The 12,987-nt window shown below is 30.3% G+C and overlaps 2 protein-coding genes across 3 annotated transcripts in view; one reads left to right on the forward strand and one right to left on the reverse strand.

Moving 5' to 3' along the window:
* Nucleotides 1–8,168, reverse strand: part of LOC106687230 (cuticle protein 19) — a 20,759-nt gene extending 12,591 nt beyond the window's left edge. Inside the window, exons 1-2 of the mRNA XM_014430992.2 lie at nt 8,008–8,168; nt 7,774–7,926 (exon numbers count right to left, since the gene is read on the reverse strand). Coding sequence (XP_014286478.1) covers nt 7,774–7,926; nt 8,008–8,025 — 171 coding nt within the window. The 5' untranslated portion in view covers nt 8,026–8,168. The remainder of the gene's footprint in view (nt 1–7,773; nt 7,927–8,007) is intronic.
* Nucleotides 1–12,987, forward strand: part of LOC106687224 (uncharacterized) — a 214,042-nt gene that overhangs the window by 172,036 nt on the left and 29,019 nt on the right. The gene's annotated exons all lie outside the window — the stretch shown is intronic.

A 12,987-nucleotide genomic window follows, 5' to 3' on the forward strand; every position in this document is an offset into this window, starting at 1 on the left:
TATATATATATATATATATATAGACTGAATGCATTTACAATGATCCGTTCATTTTAATGGAAGACACCGGACTACTATACTAAGCTTCACTAATTATTAAATACAACCAAAAAATTCATTAATATGTTGAAGGAGATATCGAATAAGAGCCCAATCCGTAGAAGAAATGGGAGTACTTCGGTTGTCCGGTTTATTTTTTTTATTTATTTTTTTTGTTTTGACGTTTTAATTTTTTTTCATCAAAACTACTCCATTGTGCTTGTTAAACGGAGAAGCTTCCTTCACTATCTTTTAAAGTGATTTTTGGGCATATAACAATATATATTTGATTTTTAATGCAAGATTCTTTTCCATCCTTACCACCAATATTTCGAGGGAGTTAAATAACTGCGGTGTTTAATTATTGCAATAGTAAATTAAATATTATGTAACTTAAATATTTATCATTGAAATGTTAAATATGTACAAATGTATACAATATTTTAACCATAACAATACATTTTGTAATGGTTAATAAGTTCCTTAAAGATTTAATGTGTAATTTATAACGAAGCCGAAAGCTAAGATTGACTATAAAACCTCAAGATTGCTATGAATGATTGTAAGTTAATAAAACAATATTTACATATCAACGTAAAGCCCACTTTACACAACCAATGTTGTTGAACGTGGTACATACAAATATAACACACGAGTCAATATACCCCTAAAACAGTCAAAATATTTTATAAAAAATATGTTTTTCATTAATTTGAGATCAAATTGTTTCAAAACACTCACGGAATGATGTTTTGAGTACCTTAAGACATCGAATTTAAATAAAGATAGTGTAGTTCTCACAAATTGGCGCCCATAAAATGAGCAGCTTTTGGGACACCCTCAAACACATTACACTTCTTTAGCTCTCGCGGCTAATTAAATAATACTTGTTGCTATGGTTGTTTTAAACCAAGGTTGTTTGGTAAATTTTTAACCCATACTCTTGATCGGCACTTGAAATTTTTGGTATTTCTGATTCATCAGGAAAACATGCACAAAGATCTCATTAAATCTACTTGAAGAATTGTAGTAAATTCCTATCTAAACTGAAATTTTGAGGTTTCTCTCATGAAAACAACACAAAAATAATACGTTGATTATCCATTCTAATCCATTAAACACCATAATGTGAGCCCCCCCCCCATCAAAGTAAACTAAGAAATAACTTCAAATTAATATTGTAAAAAAAAAAAAAATAAAAAAAAAAAGTAAACATTGACCCACTCAAAGGAAACAGACCTTGAAATTAAAGAAAAGTATATAATTCCGTGTAAATGGACATTACAAAATGAACTGAGGTTACTTAGTAACGGCTGGTTTAGAAAATTGGGACAGTTTAGGTTTGGATTCAGTAATTGAATTCGTGTTTTGGTCCAACAGAAAACACGAACAATGATGTTAGTGTATACATAGCTTGTTATAATCTTCTTAGTAATGTTATTGTTTTAGAAATTAATTAAAACTCATTGTTAACCAATAATGTAACGTTTGATTTATGATGTAATTATGTTTTTAAAGATTAATTTAATTTAATTGACCGTCAAATGTTTTGCTAAAACCTGCCTAATGATTTCATTAAATTTTCCTTGATTCCAAAGAAATAACGTTGAAATATTATATTTCCTTACTCCCTGGATTTTATCTATAAATACGTGATTTACACATTATCTAATATTCCTAAATAAAAATAATTTTTCCTATAAGTTGAGCTAACTACGTATTATTTCCTGTCAAAATTTTAAGATATTTTTGTTGAGAAAATTGGATAATTTTTAAATATCTAAAACAAAAATAAGATACTTTTAAAGAGATGATGAAGGCTGTGGCCTATTTATGTTCTGCCGACGCTTATTGTCGGTCTTCATCAGGGCTGTTAGGTAAAAATTTGTACAGGGACCCCTCAAAAACCAAGAATCCTTTCCAAATAAAACTTGGATCTAACATTGCAATTTCAGAGGGACGCATTAAAAAATTAAAATTACTAACTTTTAGCTAAGCTATCTTCGTTTTCCAAAAAAAACAACTTAATTTTGAGAAGTAGATATATTAACTTTTTGATGGATTTGTAAATTATATTACAAAGGTACAAACATCATCCCGGCCCAGTTTTTACTCCATGAAGCTGGTAGTTCTGAACATTTGACTAGCTTTGGATGCACACGTGACTCATTCATATCTATTCATTAAAAGAAGTCTGTACCGTAAAATTATCTATCTTCTACCCATGAAGCATTGTCGCGTTAAGTAAATGTAAAATGAGAATTTTATTTTAATTAAATAGATATTATTAAAAACAATAATAAAAATATGTTTGTTAATGGCTTCCTTTTGAGGATTCGGAACATGTTAAAAAATTAGAGTCTCTTGTTAGAATAGAATACTTTTGAACAAATCGTAGAAGAAAAAAAATCTTCTAGAACAACTATAACTATCATCTTGAGCATAACTATAATGTGTAATTTTTGTTACACCATTGGCCAGATTGCCCGAGTATAACAGAAACAACATCGCATTGTGAAAGAATAAAGAAAAAATAACTTCTTGTTACAGGGGAACTAAAATAATATACTTATAACATTACATACTTATAAAAAATTCAATCAAATAATATATTGAAGTAATCCTGTACCATTATATCACATAAACGATCTTAAATTTGATACCTGATAAAATATTTCTTTTCTTTTTTTTTTTAACTCCTGCCTGTTTATGGTGTGAGGTTCAAGTTTTGGTTTCGTGCAGCTATCAAATAAAAGTCAACCCTCCTCTTCTCCTCTATTCGAACCGGCGCCACTGCAGTTGGTTGCTAAGTTGGACGCCTTAACTCCTTTGGGTACAGACGGCCCAACATAAAGAATCACTGTACCTACTTTCATACAAGGTGGTAGTTAGTTTCCACGCTCATCCGCCAGGTTTTCCCCAACTTTTAAAGTAATATTGTACAAAAAATGTGTGTACTGTAATAGGACTCGAATTATAGTTTAGAAGTCCAGTGGGTTTCCTATCCCTGTATTATGAACCTGTATACATTTCATATATTATACATATTATTACATTTATCTCCCACGACGCACAGTTACAAGTATTACAGATGTGACAAATTGTGGTAGCTAACTGAGAAAACAGAACTATTAGCAAACGTGGACAGAGACGGATAGTTGACAATTGCTTCAAGTGCGATGGTGACTTATGCGCCTCAGCGAGTCAAAACAGTCCGTGTAATATGTGCATTCCTTCACCATTTTGTTTCGTTGCAGTTCCAATCGTTTTTCCAAACCATTGCTTGGACAACAGCCTCTCTCGCCAAGGACTTCATGCATTCCCTTAAATATAATTGGCAGAATATTCTCCGTATCCCATTGGTACTACTGATATCTCATTTATTTAGGTTTAAAACCTTCTAGATCATCCTCTCTTATTTCTCTGCAGTGTGACAGATGACACCATCACTTTGGGCGCCTAGTGCACTCGAGGAAATTTATCTTTAAGTCTTTGAAACTTAACGGAATCAAGCATTAACATCGTGTCAAAATCATGGAATAACGTATATTTTCTCTTTGTTGTTATTCTAAGTCAATTTATTTATAACGGTGGCTGTCATAAAATTACAACGTTTTTCTGTCAGAACTGGGAAATCAACGATACCAAAAAAAAATGTTGAAATTCTTTATCTTTTTGTAATGTTCCACTTAGAATTTTCCATAACTACATGGTTAAAAAAGAATTAATGTTAAGGATTAGATTAAAACAGGTCTGCAAGAAATAAATTCTCGATAGATTTAATTCAAAATATTGATATTATATAAAGGGGGAAATGAGCCAGTGACGGTTTTTAGAAGATTAGATTTTCGGAAGCCGTCTAAAAAAAGATGTTAACAGTGATCAAGTGATATTTTTTAAAGACATAGTGAGTTGATATCCACCTATGGCTGAAACAAATTCACATATTAATATTGAAAAAAAATATGAGATTATCAATAATCATTAATAATAATAATAATAATCAATAACTCATCATCAATAACTACTGATAATTGATAATTTTAACGACAATTTTGTCAATTTTGAAACGTAGATTTAGTTCAGCCACAGATAAATAGCAACTAATTCCATTTTCACATAAATGTTACTTGATCAAATTTACATACGTATAATGGATAAAAGTGAAACTAATTAAAAACGGCTTGCTTGTTGGAACTTTTTCTAATTTACTATTATGAATTATTGGCTAGTCTTATCATTTTTGGATCTAAAAACAGATTTAAGATTAAATTTTTACAAGTTGCCAAACTTTTTATTCATCATAATTTAATTTTGAAATAAAGATATAGTTTATTCCAATAAAGTTATTTATTTTTTCTAATCCGATTGCTAGAAATAGTACTCTGTTAATTGCTTTAATTCATCCTATTCTAAGTTCACTCTTTTTCTTATGTAAATTCTTCTAAAATATAAATTTATTATAAAATACAAAAATTGATTAAATTAAAAGCCTTTTTCTGCCATTATTTTGCGGGCGTTTTGTAAAGAGTGATTGGTTTTTTCCTAACGCATACATTTTACAAGAACACTAAACGTGATTGGGAGAGCTTAATTCCTGTATTTATCGAGTATATTTCTAAGTTTGTTTTATTTTTTTTTACGGGTATTTAATATTAATGGGAGCATACATGAATTATACAAATGATAATCCAGTCTCATTAGTAACTTAAAGTACTCACTTTCAATGTCACTAACGGGCCAAGATCCTGGATTGTCATCTCATAAATCACTTTATCATCAATATAAAGTCATCACTACTAAGTCAGGTGAGAATGACATCTACTATTAGCTGAAAAGGAGGGGGATGGACTGATAAACAAAGGTGAACTTTTCTTTCGTGGAAACTTGTCATCCATACGTTCTGATCGCGCTTGCCTGTTAATTTATATTGTTTGTAGTTTAAGTTCCTATTAAAACCTAAATTTTAGTTTTTAAAACTACTAACGTATTATAAATGGATCGTACTAACACTTTCAATATATTGAATGTGAAAAATTGTATTTTTGGAATTCGTTAGTTGTAATAATTTTTGCAAAATGATGGTGGTGAAATAAAACTTCTTGTTTTGTATACTTAAAATCAGCTATAATCACCTTCTTTAAAGCAAAGAAAATAACTGTTTATTTATTTAATAGCTCTACTAATGCTATTAAAAAAATAGTGAGTTGTAAATTCCTAAATAAGAAATCGGATTTTACGTTCATGTACTTAGAGAATTGAAATGAGAGGAGGTTTGTTGAGCAAAAATAGCTTTCTATTGTTTGAATTGGAATATTATTTTTTTTTTATATACTAAGAAAAAAAGGGAAAGTTTCAGTTAAAAATATTTAACCAATGACTTATTGTACCATAAATTTATATAAATTTGGATTAGTTTTTTCATAACGTAGAAAAAAATATTGGTTTAATTTAACTCCTTGTCGTTTTCCCATAAAATTCAATATGTCAATAACATTAAAAAATGATCTCATTGTGTCGAAAGGTCAATAAATGATTGTAATTATGTTTTATCATCCAAGAAGTTTTCTACTTTTGTAAAGTTATTATAGGAGTATCTCATGTGGAAAAATTAAATTTCGATTGAAAATTATTATTTGACAAGGAGGAATATATATTTAAAATAAAAATATTTTGAAATAAACTGAATATGTTTTTTGTATTAAGTTTTAATTTGTCACAAAAAATCTTTTATTTTTATAATTTTTTTTAAGTCAATATATAACCTTTTGATGTATAAAATCTCATTTTTAATTTAAACCCATAGCCCTCCCCCCCTTTCTTTTACCATTAAATATTAGGAGTCTTGAAATTCAGAAAGATTATTATACCTATATATTATCATCCCTATATATTATCAATATTATTATAAAATATTATACCTACAAAATATACCTGTATTTCAATTGAAAAGGTACGTTGTACTTTATATTTTGTACCATCTTCTAATTTTATTTTATGTACACATATAATAACATGAAATTATAAACCATAAGTAAAACATACTGATTCGCAGCACGCAATGTTTCTTGTTTACAGTAGTGCTCAAGAAGAGCGAATGAAAAGTAAAATACAACTCAATTTGTGTTCTGTCTGATGTTTTCACCCCTCATTACCAGTGATTTATTGCTTATTAAATCCCTTTTCTGAGCAGGCACTGGTTGTAAAATCATAATATTATTACTTTAAAATTGTAATTACAATGTAAAAGTAAAGAATTTGTCAAAATTTTGTTTGAAAAAATTTGAGTCGCGACCGAGGCTTCCAAATCGTTTAAACTTCGAACATGTTTACCAATATTTTGGGACTATTGGTTGGTTGAATATTGTTAATTTGAAATTAAATCAACATGAACAAATCTAATAATATTATAAGCGTTAAACAAAGTTGGTGAATTCTCTACTATATAGGATAATTTATTTATTTTTTCTCTTAATAATAGTTGATCTGTTGTATGCGGACAAACATAGGCTATACCGTTGCTTAGTAACTAAAAAATAATAATTGTCCTTTACAATAAAACTAGGTGGAACTTAATGCATAAAGCTCACTGCAATATACATTTTTAATTGATTAGTAACTTTGTTAAAAGTCAAATTAATACTGTTACAATTGTTTAGTTTTAATATATTTTCAATACTTATTTAATTAACTTTCCGAAACATTAAGCCTTATTTATGTTCCCCATTATTCAAATACTTGTTAAAATTATTAATTAAACCTTTAACTATTAAATTCCGATTGATATAAGTTATAATGGGCACGGGGCAGGCTATACAGTACCCGCAATGCCGGCTACAAACTTCGTCGGACTACACTCGGGCTTAGTTAGACATAAGAATTTTAAGTTAGATTAAATAATAACTAGATTAATACATTCTTTAAAATTAATTATTAAAATCTGAGCTGAAATTATTATTTATTAACTAATTTGTATTCATGTATGTCCTCGTAGTATGACAATTAATTTGGTTACCTCTGAAAAATTCTTTTTTGTAACATTAATTAATAATCTGAAATAAAAGTCGATAGATGTAGAGTACCATATTTTAATTTTTTTAAAATATATATTTATAAGGTGTGATATTCAATCAACTAAAACAAGATATGATTACACGACTTTCTATTATTATTTTAGGATATAATTTTTTTTTACAAATAACTGTTATAAAACGATGTCTAAATATGCATTATTGTGCTTAATATTTTACATTTTTTTTTTTACAGATCAAAGATCTCTTGGCTCTCCGTTTAGGACAGCAGATAAAGATAATAAAACAAAACTTTACATATCACCTTAGTTCTAATTAATTTTTCTCACTAAGTTTATTTTATTTACTTTATTTTTGAAAGGAATATACAAATATCTTTAAATTGTTGATTCTAATTTTGTAGTTTATTTTAATTTTATAGCGTGTAACATTATACAATTTGTTATGAAACCATGAATATTTTCAACCCAATATTTGTATTTGAAAGTAAACATAATCTATTTGGGCATTTAATGTTGTTTTCGACCGACTTTAAGATATTATCAGTCATGATTCAATTTATAAAAAAAATATGTACATGGCTATAATTGGTGCTTTCTTCTGATGTTCACTACAAGGAATTTATTTTTTCTTAAGAAAATCTTTTTCATTCAAATTTTAGTTGGTCCTGTTATTTTTCTTATAATTAGATCACAAGACTCACCACATAGTCGTAGGTAGGCTCTCCGCTCTTCTTGAAGCCCGCAGGTTCTGGAACTAGGATCTCGTCGACGGCTCCGGACACAGGTCCTGTAAAGCTGCTGTAATAGCTGCCTTGTCCCCCTACTAAAGCTGCCAGTCCACACACCACCAACACCTGGAGGAAAACATTTGTCAGACCGCCTTGAATTTTAAATCTCATATATGTGTCGACTTTCATTGAATACAAGAACTTCACCTTCATTATAGACTCCATTTCTTGGTTGTAGTTACTCCTTCGACGTCTTGGTTGAGATTGAGCTCTGCGGGACCTGGAGGATTGTTTTTATAGGTTTCGCGGTGAAGTAACAGAGTTGAGCGAGGCATAACGGATGCCAGTTTCTTGGGCGACTGCTTCCCATTCCCTCTGTTATGGTTAAAGCCGGCAAATCCGAACCGTAAACTGAATATGTAACAGTGTTGGTGCGGTGTTGGTGTCATTTCACTGATTGAATCATTGGCGAACGGCCTTCCTCAGTTCTCGGTCGCCCGTTCCGTTGACTGGTGACCTCAGCTATTGAGGGCAATTGGTCAGGCATCTAGGGTCGATCAGCTAACTTCTTTTCACTCTCTAGGTGGCGTTAAGTGACAATTATAGGTGTCTTGCTGAGAATTGCATTTGGAACTGTCTCTTATGCAGTTCGTTTTATTGTTGAATTTTTTTAATATTATTAATTCATGATATAGTTTTAATCGTAGTAAATATTGTTACTTTAGAACAATTTTATGTTCAATATGACAATGATACAAACCATAATGAAACTTTGTATCATTTAAAATATAATTGAAAATTTCTAATTTAGAATTTTATATCTATCCATCCGTAAGCCGGTTCGAGTTAAGATAGCTTCCACTGATTTCATAGTTTCAATGATTGTTCAAATCCGGATTTGGTAATTAAATTCACTATTATCTTAACAGAAATTCACTATTCTAGTCTTGCCGACGCTTCGTGGGTCCAGTGAATCTTTAAATGGATGCTTGACATTAGTCAATCGGGTGGTTAGATGAATATGGTGACCCCATTCCTTTCAACCTTTTTTGTTATTTCAAAATGATCTTGTAAATATAGTATAAATATTACTCATATTCCATGCTGTGTCTATTAAGATAAGTATCTGTGTCACGTTGCTATGGTGACTTTTTTTTTTCAAGGTCCCCTCTTATTTTACATTCAATAAATGATTAATAAAAAGAAATGCCATTCTATCCACTAAATTATCATTTTGATTTTTATCATTTTATTATAATTCTTATTTTAGCATTATTGCACTTATTGCTGATATAATGTTCAGACCTATCTCCTTACCAAGTTTCTCACAAATGAGCCATTCTGAACAAAATTGTGTAAGTCATTCTGTTGTCCTCAAAATTAATTTTCATTAAAAAAATAATCGAACTATTAATTTCTATATGCACTAACTTCAAAAGTTTTGGAATAGTTAAATACGTCAGTGACTTTCTAGATTTACTTGTTTTCAAAATTACAGCCTTTTTATGAAAAGAACAATGATTTAAACCAATAAATGAACCCCGGTTAATCAGCCAACGGCTGCTCAAGTGACTTGATATCATACTTATCGGAATCATGACTTCCCGGATGTACAGCTCTTCTCCTAAATAGAAGAATTCTATGCCATGGAGCCTTATCCATTTCAAATTATGCTCCAGGAATCTCACACAATGAGTCAGGTCAGAAACTATGTCATTCCAAATACGTAAAAAAGAACTTGCGTACATTTAGATCACTATCCTACAATTCATTATTTTTTTTAAGTTCAGTTTAGTTTTATTTAAGTTAAGATTATTTTTCAAAGGAGTCAATTCCTCCAACGACCGGCTTTAGTCTAGAGGCACTAAGGTTGAGATCCTCATATACCTCTAAATATTTAGTTTTTGGTCCTTCCAACAATAGCTTGGCTCCTGTTTGAAACAAACAAATACGTTAAAAACAAAACCTTACTTTATGACCTCAATATTCTATATCTTCTTAACCTAATTTATCCATCTAACTCCACTCTTTCTTGTCTATCTTTTCTCAAACTGCCAAAATTCCCAACTAACCCACCCTATCATCACTACTTCTCTCGCAAGGTTGTCCACTGTGATGCTCTATTTCATCAAACTTATTTTCCATTTTTTTCAATGACCTTCCAAACTTTATTCACCACTACGAATATTATTTCAACCCAAGGTGACCTGGAAATATGCGTTTCCTTTCACCCTTTCGATATCCCCTTAGCGATTCGTATATTATAAGTGATTCAGATAGTTTTAACGGTTCCGCTTCTGAAAATAAGTGAAGCCTGAATCCGATAATTTCCAATGATTCGAAACCCTCCGTTAGTGCCCTTCTCTGAAGATCCATTACATTTCTATTTAGTTCTATAACTTTATGAAATTTAGAATAATTAGAATTACCTTCGATATATCTAACTTGGAATTACACTATACATTTTATATAGCCGAAATCACCCAAAAATCCATCTCACCCCTCAAACGGCTTCTCACATTCCATTATTCAATTGACTCGATCTATCTGTTACCCTATAGTATCCTCCCTCATTCTCTCACTCTTTGACTACGGATGCTTAGTGTATGCAGGACTTTCTGATGAGGAAGAAAAGGAGCTTTAAGATTAATGAATCGCTTCATAAGATTGATTTCGGTGTTTCCTGATGCTCTCACATATCACTTATGTTGAACGATGATTGACTACCTGAAGAAATTGAAAGATGAATTGAGAACGAAGAAAGGTCTCTCATATTGGGATAAAGTTAATGGATTCGGAAAGCTTGGCTCTCAAAGATCCATTCCAGTCCCAAAAAGTAATGTCAGAGGGCCACTTGCTGAATATTGCAAAATCATTTACTTTTTCTTTCATACGATCATTCTCCTTACGTCAAGAATATCTCACTCTCTCAAAGCATAATAAAATAAGACAGCAAATGATCCCAGACAGTTCAAAGCAGTTAGATAGCTGGAAAAATTACTAACTTGATGATTAATAATTTTAAATTCCATTAATAATTACGCGACCGAAATGAAAATAATCATAAGTCGTATTAAACAGATACTTTACTAATCAAACTTAAAAAAATGTACTTAAAAGCACAATGGTTAGAATCAACTGTAATATTTCCACCAAAAGGCTTCAGAAACCAACGTTTTACTGACCTGAGCCTATTATCTCACATGGAACGTTCCAGGGTGAGTTAGATGTAAGCTATGAAAAGAGTTGAATTGCGCACAAACACCATTTATTTGATCTGGAAACATTACGGTCAAGTTTTTGTTATTTTTGTGACTTCTTATTAGATAATTTCATAATTGTTCATTTATTATTAACAACAATTGTAAATGCGATTAGGTAGACATTAATGGATATTATTATCTAAAGTGTATGTTTATCCTTCTGAAGTTAGTTAGACATTTACTTAAATGAAAGAAAATAAAGCAAAAGTGTTTAGTAAACTCAAGAGGGTTACATATTTAATAAATAAATTTACATGCTTAGTTCAGGATTAACTCTTGTAAAAGATTAGCCCTAGCTAATGATTGAGAATTTTATTTAGAGTTCAATTTTTGTCCGTAACATACATCTTGGATGACTGCTTTAAAAGTGATCGATCTAAAACCTGATAGACGATAGGAAATGTTTGTTTTAACAAGGTTTAGAATATACATACTGATGATATTGGTGCTGTATTAAAATAAGGTTTAGATATGCTAAATTATAACAACAGAAAGGTTTGAAAGATATTTATGAGGAGAATAAGTGAATCAAAATACATTGAACATTTATTTATTAGGAATTAAAATACATTGGGATATAGTTGCTAATTAATCATTTTCAGTGAAATGGGAACTCATAGCACATTTTGGCGTGGGCAATTTAAATGTTTAATTTTGGTTTTGTTAACCGGGCTGGGAATCATTTTTAAGGTTTTTATTCGCTCATGTGTTATACACTATTCACGTAATGTCATACAGCATGTAACGCTTGTTATAACCTCAAAATTTTGCTGTAAATACTTAACGTTGATAGAAAATGTATAGTTCTAAAATTTTTATTGACAATAACCTAGAGACTCTATCATAATTTAATACTTAAATAATAAATTAAATATTCCTTAATCCAAAAACTGAATTTAAATGAACTTCAATATATATTAATATAAATATCTCCAAGAAAAGAAAAAAATTAATTTTTTTCAAAAGGCCGGGTCCTGATTGGACAATCGTAGCGCCGCTCGGTCGATGGTCGTTTAGTCGGACTGAGTAAAAATCAAACGTATGGAATATTATTTGATATCCGGATTGGAAATTTTAAGTTAAATTAGGACACTTAACAATATTAAGAGACTAAGCGTGTTTTTGGATTAGTGTACCTTTAGAGGAAGTACCATGAGGCCTATCCGAAAATTGTTGTTGTTATAAATGACATTTTACTGTGGTTTAGTACTACTTAAAAGCCTACACGGTGTTTCCTCTAGTGCCTCTAACACACACGCTAAGAATTCACTGGTCGGAATAGTGCCATGTTTACATTTCTCTAGCACATTTAAGTGAATGGTGGCTTTTTCATGCTAAGAAATTTACCTGACTTGTTCGTTCGAATCTAAAAATCTTGGAGAGTGCAGGTGCTCTTCCGTTTTTTCGTGAGTCAGACAATGTGCTTTACGGGTTTAGCATAGAATTAGTACTTTTTTATTTACATTATTTTATCGATTGTAATTAAACACTAGGGGTCAGAGTCTTAAAAAATCTGAATGATTCTTCCCTATAACGGGGGTCAATGAGGAATGAAACAAACCTCGTTACAGGAGTGCCCGCTTTATAGTGGGAAGAAGAGAATATAAACCACTGGAAGAAATAGCTCTACATTAATGTAATTAGATATGTTTTATTAAAAAAAAAAAAAAAGAAAAAGAAAAATTTTACATCTATAATAATAATTCTAATAAACAAAATTTTTATCTGTTCTGTACTTATCTTAATCTGACTAAATATTTATATTTTAATTCGTGAATATCAAATTCAAATTGTTATTTTTTTTTTTTTTTTTTTTTTCTGACCTCCTAGAAAAATAAGAACAATAAATTAAATATATACAAAGGAATAAGTGTATATATACAGGTGTGTTACATCTTGGATTGCCAGTGTGGCATTATAAGAT

This window comes from Halyomorpha halys, unplaced genomic scaffold, assembly GCF_000696795.3.
Source record: "Halyomorpha halys isolate HHAL.00 unplaced genomic scaffold, Hhal_1.1 Scaffold932.1, whole genome shotgun sequence".
Lineage (NCBI taxonomy): Eukaryota > Metazoa > Arthropoda > Insecta > Hemiptera > Pentatomidae > Halyomorpha > Halyomorpha halys.